The 17,040-nt window shown below is 35.1% G+C and overlaps 2 protein-coding genes across 2 annotated transcripts in view; one reads left to right on the top strand and one right to left on the bottom strand.

Annotated features, from left to right (window-relative positions):
* Positions 1–14,798, top strand: part of LOC150085635 (TNF receptor-associated factor 5-like) — a 53,451-nt gene extending 38,653 nt beyond the window's left edge. Inside the window, exons 6-7 of the mRNA XM_090374628.1 lie at positions 12,520–12,780; positions 14,724–14,798. Coding sequence (XP_090230754.1) covers positions 12,520–12,780; positions 14,724–14,798 — 336 coding nt within the window. The remainder of the gene's footprint in view (positions 1–12,519; positions 12,781–14,723) is intronic.
* A 474-nt stretch (positions 14,799–15,272) lies between these two features.
* On the bottom strand, positions 15,273–16,118 carry LOC150085634 (zinc finger BED domain-containing protein 5-like). Its single transcript, XM_090374627.1, has one exon. It carries the CDS (start codon positions 16,116–16,118, stop codon positions 15,273–15,275), a length of 846 nt encoding a protein of 281 aa, XP_090230753.1.
* Between the last annotated feature and the right edge of the window lie 922 nt (positions 16,119–17,040).

Below are 17,040 nucleotides of genomic sequence, written 5' to 3'. Positions count from 1 at the left end.
ACTGTAGCACCTTACAAATCTAGTTAAGGCTAAAACTATAGCAGTAATCCTACTATGATTACAGAGTAAAACAAAGCTTTGCTTCCTCTGTATTTCTCTAATAAAACAATCAATCAATTTCTGAACGTCCCTCAACATCTATGCCAATAAATTGAAAATTTTGTATACCTCTCTGGTTGAAAATTTGGAAACTTTCCGATGTTCACTGATTGATTGTTATGCGTAGAGCGTCAAAGCAACAGTATATCGTCTATAAACTGTGTGTAGATTTGCCTGTTTGCTGGAAGGAAAAACAGTTTCCGGAACAATCATGCAACTCTCGCTTGAGACAGAGTAGTTCAGCAAGTTGTCAAAAAAGTCTGTAAATTCGCGCTTCCCAAACGATGTGGGGAAGACGGCGATATATTCCGTGTGCTACCGCGAGAGTGATATTCATTGAAGGAAAATTTCTGGAAATTCGAAATTTTTTACTTTAAGTAGAGCAGAAATAATTAAATTTTAAGGATAACATAGGAAAGAGTTGTATTAACAGACAATGATTATATACTGCAGGATTTCTCTAATTCTCAATGACTGTCCTATTGACATCAGGCCTCTTTCGTTTCGTGTTAGTGATCTATTTTGCAATGACCATTAATAAGATCCTAGGAAAATCATAAATTGCCGGTACTATTTTTCACATTGCTTTGCCTTTGGAAACTTTTTCGTACTACGTTCCACAAACAGTAACGAAATAAGTGATATTATATTTATACTAGTAGTGTACATCCACTTGGATGTCCACCACTAGGATAAATATAATATCCACTTGGATGTCCACCGTAATCTGAGGAAATATTACATAATTTTTTTTGTTTTAAAATCATGGGGAAGAATAACAATAAAGTTGGTTTTGGAAAATTTTTGAATGATTTTTCAGATGGCAACTTCATCTGAAAAAAAGAATTGAGCCTCTTGAAAGGGTCCAAGGACGGGAAACTCTCATGGTGAGATCTGCAAAAGGAGTTTGGCAAACAAGCATCTTAGATGGGACCTGATTGAGGTTTATAAGGCTCTCAGAAGTAAAATGAATGAAGGCATAATTTACTGTTAAGAATTTCAAGACCTAGAGACCATAAATTCAAATTACAGGAGATTGATATTTATTATTTAAAGCGGTCCCAGGCAACCAATGGCAACCCTGCTGTCAGTTACACATAATTTAGCAGTACTCTTATATACTCCCTCTCCTGTTTGCCCGAGTACAGGGAAGGAAAAAACCTGCCATGACCAAAGAATATTGATATGAACAAATTGAAAATAAACAAATTTTATAAAAAATAAATATGCATATAGGCGCCTCCGTAGCGAGGTGGGAAGGAGCAGCAGTGAGTGGCACACGCTTCTTGATTAGACCGGGGTTCGAGCCCGTCACCACCAAATACGGAAGATGCGGAAAGGTCAGGGAATGACCACGGAATATCCTGGAGCAATGTGGCCTTAGCTGCTAATGGATCTGCCAAGATATCCACCTGTATATTCAGAAAAGAACAGGAAATGCCACGTCGGATGAAGTAAGCCAATGCACAATACAAAAAAATGCAGATCAATAGGCAATTTTCCATTCATTCTAACAACTGGGGTTCTTCTACTCGAAAATTGACCTTTGAAGACTATTGTCTTTGTTTTGGTTCCTGATACGGTCAGTTTATGTAACCTACACCAGTTATTAAGTTCAAACAAAACCTGCTGTGACTTGGTTTCTAGTTTCATCCATGAATTTCCTTCAATAAGCAATACAAGATCATCGGGATATGCCACCATCTCTCTATGCTCGAAGTCCCTACGCAAACAGTCCTCCAAAACTAGATTCCACATTAGTGGTCCAAAAACCGATCCGTGGGCATCCTCTGGTCACCTCTGGTACAATAGAATCAACCGACGACTTAACAGTCACTGTATGGTGCGTGGTCCTTTACCACCCTAAATATCTTAGTTGAACAGCCTACAAGTCTCAACATCATAAGAATGCTTTTCCATTGAATGGAGTCAAAAGCTCCGTCAAAGTCAATAAAGATTCCAAGGACATACTTACTGTTCGAGCCTGATATATAGTTTCACAATGCCCGAAGCGCATCTTCTGTTCCACGACCAGGAGTAAAACCATATTGTCTGCCAGACCAGCCTACGTTTTTTTCAGTATACTCAGTAATCCGTCTCGCCAGCATTCTTTCAAACACCTTTCCTAATCCAGGGAGGAGGGCAATAGGTCGATAAGAACATGGATCATTCTTTGGCCTAGATGGCCCCTTCAGTATCAGCTTTAATAGGGCATCCTTCCATGGTGATGGAAAGGCCCGTCACACAGGCATCTATTAAAAACTTCAAGAAGGATCCCTGGTATCAGTCGATGAGCCCGTTTAATGACCTCTCCTTCAATGAGGTCCATCCCTGGACATTTATTGTTCCTTATGCGTTGTACTGCATCACAGAGATCAATCAGGCTAAAGGGATCCTAATCATGTACCCCAGAGTAAGCATGATTAAGCCTTTTCATCAACATCTGTTCCTCATCGTCTTGCTCAGAGATAATATCTCCAATCAGATGATCCAAAATCGGAGACATACTTTCTCTCCAACTCGTACTTTCCTGGTCAACACCTCCAATAGAGTATGCTGTATCTCCATTATATATTTTAGTCTTGCCAGTACATGGCTTATATACAATTCCCCATGGGTTCTAACCAACGTTCTCCAGGCAGTTAATTTTGATTTAGATATCATACGCACGTATGCGCTCCGTATCCTCCGATACTCTACTTTAAGTACATTAACTTCCTTACAGGAGAAGAGGTTTAGACTAGATTGTGGGAAGTTTTCTTTAGATAGTAAGTTGTCGATTATTGGAACAAATTGCCTCCGCGGTTGTTGGAGGCTGACAGTTTGGAGAAATTCAAAGGTCAATTGACTTTTCCACCAATTACCTACGTGAGGAGGGATGCGCATAATTTATATTTTCTTATCTACTTTTTTTTTTTTTTTTTTGATGGTGCAGCAAAAGCCTGTAGCGTCCTTGCGCTGTATGGATAATGCTAATATCTGGATCCCATCAAAGTAGCTTATATAATTATATTTTTCGGATTTTATTTTGGTTTTTTTTGAATTTGCACCTAAGACCGTGAGGTATCAGATATCGTCCCGATAAACTGAGTGTATTCCATGGTCAGTCTTTCTTGCATGATGCAAACACGCATTTCGGGGAGTTAAACATGCGTCTTTCACGAGAGACCAACTACAGTGCGAAAAAAAGTGTCGACGGAAAGTATTTCTGATCTTCGGTCAGCGAAGGAAATCGAGCCTAGGTATTTTCCATATGGTATGAGGGAGCAGCAGTACCCTTCACTATGCTATTGCAATGCATTAATTTCAGTGACATTTTTGATTAACTCTTACAATATTTAATCCTAAAAGAGTTGGCTTCTTGCACTAAACGTAAAGAAAGAATTTGTCTAAATTATTCATTTAATAATCGAAATAAAACTATTGTTGTACAATGACTTGTATATAATATATATATTTTTTTATTTAATTATTTTTAGTCATAAGTTATAATTGAAGCCCGGATGTATAGGCACTGAAAAGCCATAGAAAATGGAAGAGGAAAAAAAAAAAGGCAAAATGATAATTTAAAATAGTCGCTAAACCGTCATAAAGACCATTTATGGCTTTATTCATTTAGTTAATGAACGAAGAATATCATTATTGACACAAACACAACATGATTAACGAACAAAAGCAGATAATTGCTATCGTTCGTATAAAAAACAAAAATTTTATTCAAATTTTCAAAACGTAAACGTTGCCTCCTATCAGAGAAAATATGTTTCACGAGAGAGGATGTTCGCCTTCAACTGGCTGGAATTATGGATCCCGTTTATGGGATTCCACATAAATTTCAGTAGACATTATTTTCACCAGTTCTTGTTCAGCAGAAAACATTATCAATATTTCCCATACAGCGCGAAACTTATCCTCTTGAGAACAACTAATTTCAATCGCAATATCAGTAACTACTTATAAAGATTTCGCTCAATTCTCATCCATTTTCTCTGGTGATACGATTACATCTGGTAAGTTTTAAAAGTAACAATGAATTTAACAGAGCGTTTGGGATTGTTTCAGCAGCAGTTGTTCCATGATGCGTATTGAATACGCATCTTCTTCATCCAAGCTGCTGCTTTCATCTTGATAAAAGTGAGGTGAAGCAGAAATCCAAATCCTCACACCTAGTTAGAACGGGATGAAGAGGAGTTCGGGTGCAATTTCCTTTAACTCCTAAAGACGTAACAGAGCTTTCGCATAAATCTTGTCATTGGGTACCAAGAGATCGGCATTAGGAAATAAAGTACGTACTTCCTCTAAAATTCGGTGGAGAACATGCGCTAAACAAGTCTCGTGAGCAATGAAGGGAAAAATAATTTTTACAGAACAAGCCACTTCATGTTAAGGAACTGCGTCGGTCAGGTACAGCAGGATGCTATCAAGCTTAATTTCATTCTGCCAAAGCACAGGAAGCGTACTTGTAAAAAGATAAATGGCAGTTATTTGCCTTTTCAGTATACTGCAGATGTAAGTACCATTTTGACAGCTTATTGGGCTACTTGGTTTCGATGAATCTTTCTGTAGAATCGGTCGTCTCGTCAATGGAAATCCAATACTTCTACCATCAACTTAATCCATCCCTAGTTATCTACAAAACACGTAACAACTTGCTATCTACGTAATGCCTGCAGATAAATTTCCTTAAAGTACACCTCCCTTGCAACACGTTCTGCGTATTTTTTTTTTTTTTCAAAACAGTCCTTGAAAGAGGCATTTTCAGATTTCACAAAGGAATATCGAACATCACCAAAATCTAGCATAAAACAAACAAAAACTGAGCATTTTGCTTGCTGAACTGCAGACATGCATAGCAAGTACGCATGTCTTCTTATCACCAGTATTTCGAATTACAGCTGATGTTTATAAGTTTGTAAACGTTGGGTCCTTACCGAATTTACTGCTTTTTGGCACACTGTAAAAACTCCTCTGTACTACTGGCAGATAATACATCACATGACTGTAACTGAATTCAATCTCTAGTTTAAAGGAACATCTGCTTTTAATGTTGCAATGAAAATGAATAAAGAGTGAGCAACAGTTGAAGTAAAAGGACTAAAGTAACAAACGGCCAAGTCATGCTGTAAGAAATACCGGCGGTAAATAACAGCAAAACATAGAAATGCAAAGTCTATCCGGTATTCATTGTTGTTTCCTACGCTGTACGATACTAGCCACAGTAAACAGGAAGAAAGAAATGAGAAATATGCTCGACCAATTTGTGGTCCAAGCAAAACAGATTTAGTGATTTAACCACAAACAGCGACTTGTCTTTATAACACACATTTGTTCGTCTCAAATATATATTACCTACTTCTGTTACAGCTTTAATATTAGTTTTTATTCCCGTATGTTCGAGTATACGAGGAGGAAACTGGCAAAATAAAAGGTGAAAGGTACTGCAAGACAAATTGAGAATTTTTTTTCTGAAGATAAGAAAATCGTAGTTTTAGGACAATCGATATTACCGATACTTATACGGGGTTTTGCTTCAACAGCCGGGCTTTAATTATTACATATGGATTTGTTCATATGCTTATGTTATGTGACATTCTGTTATAGTCTCTAAAACAGAAGATTTCTAGAAGACCAGATGAAGTCGATACATCTTTGCAACCATCTATGGAACAGGTCTGTAGGAGTTTTTTTTTTATGTTATATTTGTTCTGACTACTCTACAATACCCATTACGAAAAAAACGTGATTATTTTAGTTTTTTACATGCAGTATTGGCTTTGAACACTTACTATTCCAAAGTCTATGGATCAGATGATAGCCAATCAACCTTAGCAAATCCATTACTAATCAACAATTACTAACTTTCTTTCAGTTCAAACTGCAATACTCGATCCTTTCCAAGACAGAAATCAAAATTCAATAATAAAATAATACATGCTGACATAAAAGCTACCTTCGACAGTCTAAATGTACCATTACATATCCTACTACGTTTTCTGAAGTACGCCTTCTAAATAAAAGGAGATATACTTAATTTTCTGAAATAACTACAAGATTAAATCTACATGAATCTACAATAACTTGTAGATTCATTTATCTTCAAACAGACAATAAGATCTCCCAAAACCCAGTCCAAACATGTTCCACAAGGGGTGCCTTGTCCAGAATCTTCCTTGCTGCTGTGTCTATCCCGTACTGCAAAAGTAGGGATGATCATGCATTTACGCTCATGACATTAATGACCATCCAACCTTTGTTGACCACTGTTTGCACATAAATCAAACTTCTGGAGTTGTTTATGTACATAGAAATTTGGCTTGGTCCCAAATCCACAGAAGACAGTAATGAACTAAATGTCATAATTGCGTCTTGCAAACTAAATGGCATACCTATCCCAGTCTCCAAAACTCAGAGACCAGGTAATAACATTCGACAAACTCACATTTACATCGCATAGAAACACTCTTGTAAAAAAAAAATTAACTAATTACACTGAACAACCGAAAACCACCTCTTGCACGTGAAGCAAACCACAACACAGCAAACTATATACGAACGGCAGTGAATTCAGCCATTTTGTATGACACAGAATCGCAAGCGTCGGCACCTCCACACATTAAAACAATATGTTATAGAATTTTTTCACTTGAAGTAGCGAAATAAGCGCCATCTATGTCATCAGCTGAGGACCATGCAGCTGGCAGCAACTTCAGCTACAGCGTTTATCAGACATTATTGCTTGGAAATGACTAACAACAGTCATCCACACTGATGTCTGGTGTAATATCATCACCATGCTTTTGGCAGCACATCTCTCCACCAGCCTTAAGAAGTACGAAATCCCTGCGAATGAAAACCAACTGAGGACGATGGATGGGTTTATATCATCCACGACGCTGAACTTTAATTCAAGGCTTACTAAATATTGGAATTGACCTTGAAAGGTTAATGTGCGCACACCCTGTTAACAAGTGGCCAGAAACTACTGAACAAAACACACTGTGCAAGCATAACGTTATACACAAATATGGCCTTTTGCAGAGTTCTGTATTCTTCACAGTGTATCAAGGCGGAGATGAACTAATACAGGTGCCGTCCTACATAAGATACTATACATGTGTACACCGTGGAAGTCAGACTGTGGTGTGGTCGGCTCAGGCTATTGTTGCCTAATTAATGCTCTAAAGCACATGCCAAATTCAACGCGAAGATGCTACTAAAATCTGTGAACTATCGCAAATCGCAGGAAAAATATACACATTGTCCATATGAGACAATGAGCATCTGTGCATTACCATTTAAACTCAATGTAAATTCAAGTTTAATAGTGAATACAATCAGTTCTAATGCATATAGTGTAAGTCACGATCTCATTGGTTGTTTATTTATTTACTTCATTAAACTGAACAATTCCATAAAACCGTCTGTGCGCTAACAGATGGTTGGTTGATTACAGAAAACGTTCAATAATCAATACAAATTTGTATTGCATTTATTACTTATCTATATTTATACACATGTCAATCCCCAGACATCATCTGAAGTGAATGGAATTTGTCTCTCACAAATTCATTACGTTCATCTACGTATTTATTTACGGTAGGACAATTAAAGATTTATTTAAATAATATACACCACATAACTCAACCAGAATCATGAAATATTACCTTGTCTATTTTCCTTTTCATTTCCTAAAATGTGAGTTATAATATTTATCTAAATTAATTCCTAATAGAATCCCTATTATTTCTTCTTTGAAATGAAAATACAAGTTATGCAAATTCAATGTTAACTTTATATGAGCTTTAAAATTCATGTGCTATGAAGTTTTTGTATTTTTAATAATACTTTTTTCTTATAATATTTTCTCTATTAGCTCTTCGTAATTGCCTTATGTAATATAAAATTAATTATATTTTGTTTAAGTTAGCATATCCTTTAAATTTTCGCTTACAAACACTAAATCTATAACTGCGTTGATAAATCAGAACCAATTATTAAGAAAAAAGTTATCGATAAGTCATTTAAATTCCAATTCTCACATTTATCAACAAAATTATTAAAATCAATAATTACTCGTCGTTTTCTCAATTTATAAGAGTGATTTAGAAATTTCATTAATTACTAATGTTTTAAACCCACTTTTTTTTTTATCAAGATCTGTACTATGACTTTGATTTTAATGATTATATAAATTAAAATTTCAAACCACAATCAACATTCTACCTCATATTTATATTTGCTAGTGACAATTTTTGCGCATTATTTAGATAATGTACGCCATTTATTTTTAGACATATATTTGAATATATATTTTAAACAATTCTGAAATAAGTGTTCCCATCGACATTTATTACATACCTTCATTCCATAAAATTTCTCATATGTAAATCTGACTAACTCTCTTCAAACAGATTTATTTTCTTTCACATTCAATTAAAACGATTTTTTTTAATTTTTTACGTCTATATTGGGTTTTTTTTTATATGTTTCATTACAGTCTTTACAACGTGAATGTGATATTAAATCCAGATTCACCTTTTTTCCCCGGCTATTATTTCTTACACAATTCTGTTGTCATTTTCGTTACGTTTCCTTCACAAAAATTCAGTTAATTAACACGTAAAGTTTAAATAATTTAAAGGAATTTTATAAAAATTCTTTATAAATGGAACCTGAAAAAAGGCAAACCAGTTGGTCAATTTCAACAAACTTCGACCAAAAAAATTAAAATATTTAGATGTTGATAATCCTTAACCAATAAAATAATTTAAAAAATTAAAAAAAAACAATATGGAGGGAAAAATAATTGTAACCTTATTTGATAATAAAAATACTTAAGTATTTTTCATAACTATATTTTGCAAAAGGAATAACTGTTGAAAGGATCCTCCATGATCGGGAACACGATACATTTTAATTTTTTCGCACACCAACCACTGTGTTAATTTCTTTTAATACGGTATTACGGTTAAATGCAATAAAATACATGTATAATGAATACTATACACTTAATTTTAAAATAAATTAAGTAAATAGGTACAGTTAACACATTAAAAGAACTGTAATAAAACGCGTAAGCTTTCGATGCATAGCTATTGTCTTCCTTCAACCATACCGATTCACATCTGGCATGCGCTTAAACAAGTGAAATGAAACGTGAAATTAGCCACGCGCTTTCTCTTAAAATGATTGACATGACATAATATGATAATGGCGGATAGTGATGTCCATTTTTCATTAAGTGAACATGGAAATGCACTAGCCTCCCAAAACATGCTGAAGGTATTGCATGTCCATTTGTATGAAGGAAGCACAAGTGGATCACTTCACCTGCACTAGACAGGCCATAATAATTAAAAAAGTTTCGGCACGTGAATGTAATAGTAACCAAAATCTAAAACGAGTACATCCACAAGCCTTTCGAGAAACTTTTTTCAGGGGCTGCCGAATCCGATAAACACGGGTTTGTGCTGGATTGAACAGCAGTGCAGCTCGGACCGCAGCGAGAACTCCGGGGCTGTCACTGTATTAGAAGATAGTATAATAGTGGTAACTTTAGATGGAAGTGGTTTGTTCAGCCGTCTTTTTGCAGCGTGAACAGTAAAGTTGAAAAGTTTGAATGTTCTGTTTCCAGTATCGTCGAAGTAGTGATGATGAGCATGCTTCGATTCCCTCCTGTTGTGGTTATAGCTGCCCTATTTAATGAGGAAAGCCTCCAACTGTTTCCTGTGATAAAAATGACACAACCTTGATAAAGAATATACAAGCAAAGGTATCTCGAATGAAGGCATCTCCAATCCAGAGGATAGGACGGGAATGTCTTTTCACTACTGAAAATTTGCTTTATGGCACGATCTTGGTTTATGGTTAACGTTTAGAAAGACATATCTTAATAATAAATAGTACGAACGAAAGGATCTCACCTGATGTATGGACCGAATTGAAGGAAAGTGTTCAGTATACATTTTAACCATCTATTCGAGATCAAAGGCCCTTTCACTTGTTGATAGCTTCTCTCTTTTCTGGAAGAAGAAACAGTTGTTTAATTCTTGAAGCTATTTTTTATATAGCTTAAGAACATAAGATATTTTATTAATTAAATGAAGCAACTGTTTAATAATGAACTCTTTATGGTATACATGAATGTTTAAGTAAATGCCGCCGACCGGGCTAGCTGGGTGAGCAAAGTGCTTGCATGGCAACCCAAAGGTCGCGGGTTCGATTCCCGCCTCGGGCTTAGATATCACGATGGTGCCGTATTATCCGGTTGGATCTCACGGCCACGATAGACGAAGGAAGCAGGAAAAAACTGGTTCCTTCTTGTATTGATCACATCATACGATAAAGAAGTACATGCCAGTATACAAATCCATTTACGGCTACAAGTCAGAGGTTCACATTAGAAACTATATTGATTATTCAATTGAAGTTACATAAGATTTACAGTGATTATATAATTCATTATAATGAATTAGTATTGAATCATAATAAGTTATGATAAAGATAATTTAGGATATCGATAAAGATAACAAACATAAGTTACCCCCTAGCTTACTGCTGTCCAGGTGGGTGGCTGTTGAGCAGAGCAATAAACTAATAAAAATAACAAAATAATTATGAATAAATACAAATTATATACAATATAAATACAAAATAAAAGATAAACTAAAATTAATTACTTTATAGTAATTAATTTTAGTTTATCAATTTATTAAATTAATTTTAGTTAATTTAATTAATTAATTAAAATTAATTACTTTATAGTAATCTCATCCTTATGATTATCTTTTCGTTTAGCATTCAATATGCTAACTGATTGGCAAGTAACATTAGTGTTATTCTTCACTTACTTAACGTCGTACGCTTTCAGGTTACATCATCCACCCAACATTTTTATCGCATTTGGATAAAATGTTTTTAAATAATTTCGTCTAACTGTAATGCTGGTTACACATATCAAGTTAATATTCACAGCGGGTTACATTTCAGGCATGTTAAATTTTAATTCCTTAAATTAATTGATTCTTTTTTCTTTGATTAATAGAAGTGAAAATAAATTAGCTCGTTACCAATTATTAATTGATTAACTAGTAATATATAAAATTAATTATTTTTACTCCACATACCTCCCGATGTATACGCCCCACAGCAACAATGCCTGAAATCAATACGTATTTGTTTTGTTATTTAATAAATTAAACAATAATAGCATACTGTCACGACTTTCGTAATGCAGTTTACTTACTAATGCCTAGATTTTAATACCAACTGAAATATAAGACATATTTAACGTTTCTGCTGAAATTTTAATAAGCAAATAGCAATAATTGCTATGTATTTAGTAAACTGATAATAAACGAACAAAAATCAAAGGCTTATGCACGAACTCAGAACAGAACACTTCGTTTCTGTGCATCTGCCATATTGCCCTTTCATTCCTCCAACCAGCGTACAGCAAACAATATCCAGTGTTTCAGCTAAAATACAATATATGGATAACCTGTATGATATGGATGGAAAAAAATAAAGAAATAATCGCCCGATTCTATTGATGTGATTTTAATGAAATTGGGGAAGGCTTGACAAATCCACTGGGAGTTGAGTTATTACATGCGGACGGACAGACAGAGAAACGAACGTGATTAAGACAAACAGCCGTTTTACGAATACATGCTAACTCGACTAAAAACTAAAGCGATTACTGGTCATATTTTTAAAGTACTCCCACTGTAATTTAATCTTTACTGAAATACTGTATATACAAGAACTAATTGCCATCGTTTTACTTTTTTTGATGACTGAAAATCATATACCATAAACCTGTTTCTACAACTTCCATAATGTGCACTGTACTTTTTTCGAAGACCTCCCGCATTCATATTGATTTTCAAACAACTTAATTACAATGAATACCTTCACGTTTTGCTGAAAGTAATTGTTGAATAGGGTATTTTACATCTGCTGTCCGACCATCTGCAAAACAAACCTACATCAAAATTACTAATGAAAACTGGAGCCAATTTCCAAAGTACAAAAACTGATATAGTTTCCGGAAATTAGACGGCACTATAGAAAATTTCTTTTAAAAAAAAGTTAAACATTTTAAATTGCCTGACTAAAGAAATAATTTGTTTATGTTCATTAACTACATTTAACTGTGAAACACCCGTTCTAATACACATACCAATGATCCACTCCTCCCGTAAAGCGGAGAGAGCAATGTTTGCTCTCTCCGCTTGAATTAGTATACCATACAAATATACCCACAGTATAATCGAAAGATGAATGCGTTAATATTATTCTATCTTTTTCTCTGGCTTTTAAATTTGATGCATATTATTTAGAATCCTCATACTACTAAGAAGACAGTCTGCAAATAGCAGTTAGTACTAATGAACAATTTAACGTTTTGTACTCTAGCTTCACACTACAGAGAGAAATAGTGATTCCCTCTTAACCTGGACTATTCAGCCGTATTCCATCTTGAAGAGAGAGGAGAGGGCAGGTCAACGAAACAGAATTATTAGTCCACCGTTCTACGTAAGCACACCTGGCTACAAGCTAAGACTTGAGGCGCATCTGCAAGGCTACGGGACAGGGAAAGGAACTCACATGTCTCTCTTTGTCGTTATTCTTCGAGGAGAATATGATGGACATCTTAGATGGCCTTTCAACAGAAAGGTAAGCAAGATAGCTAACTACTGATTTACATTGTTTGAACGTAACATTCAAAAGCTTGATGTAAGTGCTTGATCCTCCAAAGACCATGACGAAGCTTTGAATTAATGAAGTTCATTATTTTGAAAATGGCCGAGTCGATTTTTGATAAATGCCACAAGAAGACAATCTATACTGCTTTATTGTATGCATTACTGGGATATTTATTCGCAACGAGCGTATTATTTAATATTTCTATAATAGCATTCAGCTTAGTGACCCCTTCTTCATTGAAGAAAAAACTAGAATGATTTTTATTTCTGTTTAAACATGTTTTTATTTCTATTACTTGCTACACCATATTGCAGCTTATCGATTCTTGTTAAGCTTTCCCATCTATTGTTTACCAACTGCAAAAAATTGAAGGTTCGTTGTGTTGGGGGGGGATAAAAGTATTTGGGGAAATTAAACTGAATAATAAAGAGTTAAAGGAGACCAACTCATTAATAAATTGTATTGCTAGTTAACATAATATTTCAAACAAATTGGTTTGGCTAATCAAGGTCTTGTATGGAATACTTTTCACTGAATTATGATCACCTACCTAATAATTTGTAGGTCCTCCTTTTGTCCTCAGTACAGCAGCTACTGCGGCTTTGCTGCCAACACGCCATTTGGCGAACTGAACTGGGTACTCTAACCCGGTTCCCTTTAAAACCCCATCCCCAAGCAGGGGAGGAAGGAGAAAGATCTGTCTCCTCCCCATACTTCGCCTGGTGAGGCGCGTCCCCACTGACCTCTTTGAGGATACCTACTCTATCGCTCCATCCTTCTACCCCCACCCTAACTAAACCGACTGAGTACACCCCTAACAATGCCGCCAAATTCTAATCAGTCAAAAAATTCAATCGCTTTCTCGTAAACCTCTTTCGGCCTTTCCAAATTCTAGTGTTTACCCCCCCCCCTTTTTTTTTTTAGGCCTTGCCACTGAAATCCTCGGAAAATAGGTGGCGGGACCTCCCAGAATACTTAAATAATCTACTGCAATGTTTCTCAATCTTTTTACTCTGGTGGCACATTTTCCAAAGAATAAAAATTTCGCGGCACACCTACGTAGTCATAGAAGAAGAAATTTCTAAATTAAATAAATAGAACGAAAAATAATATTAACAATTTTTTTTATTTATACTTATATTATATCTGCGTTATGCAAACAATTCTTACAACCAAAATAAAATATAAAAATAATTAAATAAATAATTACAAAAAGAAAATATGTATGCCTTCAACAAAGCTTTAAATAAATTATTCAAATATTTGATAGATATCAAATGAATTTTTATTTAAAATATTATAGTCAATGTGAAATATGTGATTGACGATGTTTTGTTATTTCTGCTATATCAGGTCTTATTTCAGACAGAGCAACTCGCAGGTCATCTTCGACATTTTCCAATCTTGATCGTTTTTTATTTTTCGTGTTAGTGAGAGTTGAAAATTCTAACTCACATAAATACGACGTAGAAAATTGGAGTAAAATATTTATTGCTATTTTAGATAACTTTGGATATGCATCTCTGACTGAAATCCAAAATGTATCCAAATGAAATTCCGAATGTTTGATTTTTAATGTTCGATCGGGTGAAAGGGAAATCAGTTCTTCCTCTTCTTCAAGGGCGCCTCCGTATCCAGGTGGGAAGGAGCAGCAGTGCGTAGCACACGCTTCTTGATTAGACCGGGGTTCGAGCCCGTCACCACCAAATACGGAGGATGCGGAAAGGTTAAGGAATGACCACCGCATATCCTGGAGCAATATGGCCTTAGTTGCTAATGCTCCTAAAAACCAAAAACAACTCTTCTTCAAGACAAAGATTCGAGTTTGATGTATCGTTAATAAAAGGATTTCGCATCCAGTCATATTTTTCCGCTTTAATAGATGTAAAATATATTTTCATTGCCTTTTGAAGCAAACCCAAATGGTTTTTCACCAGTGGTGGAAGAAAATTTCTCATCTCTTCAGGAATCTTAAGAAACATAGCTAAATTATTTTCATCAAGTTTATTCGTCCACAAGCATAATTTTTTATCAAAAGCAATTAACTTATCTGTTGATGTTAAGATATTTTCGTTTCGTCCTTGTAAACTAGTATTTAAAATATTAAGATGTGCAAATATATATTCTATGTAAGCCAGTTTTGCACACCACAATTCATTCTTAAAACAATCATAATTTTTTTGTATTTTCATACGATCTTTTGTTTTCCTGCGGTACTTATTTCATATTTCATTTTAAAAAATGTACAAAGTTCTGCTCGCAATTCAAATACACGGGCTAAAACTTTTCCTCTAGAAAGCCAACGAATATCATTATGTAGTAATAAACAATTATAGTTAGATTCCATGCTGTCGCATAATTCTTTGAAAATTCGTGATTTTACAGGTCTGCTTTTAATATAGTTAACAAGTTTTATTAGGTCATCTAGTACAATGCTTAATTCTTCAGGAGAGTTTTGCCTACTAAAGCTTCTCGGTGAATAATGCAATGTGCAGAAATAAGATTTGAATTTTTTTGTTTTGCACAAAACCTTTTCCAGGTCCGATCATTGATGCAGCACTATCTGTACAAATGCCTGTACAGAAATTCCAAGATAACTTTGTCTTTTCGAAAAAGTTATCTACAAAATTAAATATTTCCTTTCCTGTCGTTCTTCCTGGCAATTCTTGACAAAATAAAAATTGGTTCATAATTAAATCTCCGTTAATGAATCGAACAAATCCCATTAATTGTGTTTTCCCGCTGATATCTGTTGACTCATCTATTTGCAGAGCAAAAATTTGACCATCAAATTTTTGTTGAACATTTTCTACTATATTTTCCGACATATCGATTATTCTTCGACTTATAGTATCGTTGGAAAGAGGAATTTTATTTATTTCAGCTTCCGCATCTTTGCCGAACATACATTTTACCATTATATGACAAGCAGGACCGATCAACGTTTCTCCAATCGAATGAGGTTTCCCTTTTTGTGCAATAAGTTGCGCTACTTCATAGGAGGCAATTTTTGCTTTGTCAGACACTTTTATTGTGTTTTCAAATTTTTGTATTTGTTTGGCAGTATTTGTCATTAATCGTTCAAAATACCTTTTGTCTTTAGACATCAAATTTTGGTGAACTTTTTCCATATGGCGTTTTAGCTTGCTAGGAACCATTGCACTATTTGCTTTTTTATGTCCACATACAACACATAAAGGTAAGGAGAAATTTATCCCCTGTCCACTTAAACCAAAATTTAAGTAATCTTCATTATATTTTCTTGTACTAATTTTTGGCTGAGATTCTTCGGCTCTGGTATTGTTCATATTATCACTATTTTCAATGGATATATTTGTATCTGCTGCAGAACTACTGTCGCCGACATCAATAGTTTTGTTTTTATTTAAAACTTTTCGTATATCCATTTTCAGTTTTTTCTAATAAACAAAAAACGGTTTTGTAAAATTTTTAATTTTACTTTTCAAAATTATTTACTTTTCAACACAAACACAGTTTAATGTGACAATATTAACACGATATATATAAACTAGTAATACGCCGCATGCCTACGCGCACAACTCCCAGAGAACTAGAGAGACTGGAGACGGGATCCCGTATTTTTACTTTCTGAGGTAATTCAGGGGCCCTAAGCACTTATACAGGATCGCGTCGGTCCGATTCACGTGGTCTGCGAGCGACAGATAATTGGTCTTTATTCAAATGGTGTTGGCGTCTGAAGCCAGACACCCCTGTATTCGGATATGTCAATTTCAATTCGTCATAAAAAGATCCTTCGTGTACTTTATTCTTATTAATGGTATTGTACGTATATTTGGACAATGAAGTTAAAATTAAAACGACGCTGGGTTTTTTTTTTTAAGATTTCGCGGCACACTTGGAAAATTTTGCGGCACACTAATGTGCCGCGGCACACCCTTTGAGAAACACTGTTCTACTAGGTGCCTGACCTGCCTCCTCGTGGCAAAGTGTGGGCAACGGTGGGTCCCAATAGGGGCCCAACAACTAAATAGTCAAAGAAACACCAGAATATAACACTACACAACAAACCACTTCCCACACACTTTTAAATCTCCGGCCTCCACAGAGTTGTGTGTCACTTACAAAGAATACAACGCGGAGATGGGGGAAACCCCAGTGCCGTCAGACAACTAACACACTTTACTAGTTCAGCAGCTATCCAACGTGCCATTGATTCAACAAGATGTCGGAAGTGTTCGAGAGGTATGG

The sequence above is a fragment of the Mastigoproctus giganteus genome, chromosome 5, assembly GCF_048544385.1.
Source record: "Mastigoproctus giganteus isolate SK-2022 chromosome 5, ASM4854438v1, whole genome shotgun sequence".
Classification (NCBI taxonomy): Eukaryota; Metazoa; Arthropoda; class Arachnida; order Uropygi; family Thelyphonidae; genus Mastigoproctus; species Mastigoproctus giganteus.
The sequence above is the reverse complement of the archived record's forward strand: the minus strand, read 5'-3'. Positions and strand labels throughout refer to the sequence as shown.

Excerpts from the sequence above, each read along its gene's own strand:
- LOC150085634 (XM_090374627.1), bottom strand. The coding sequence starts at position 16,118 with ATGAACAATACCAGAGCCGAAGAATCTCAGCCAAAAATTAGTACAAGA.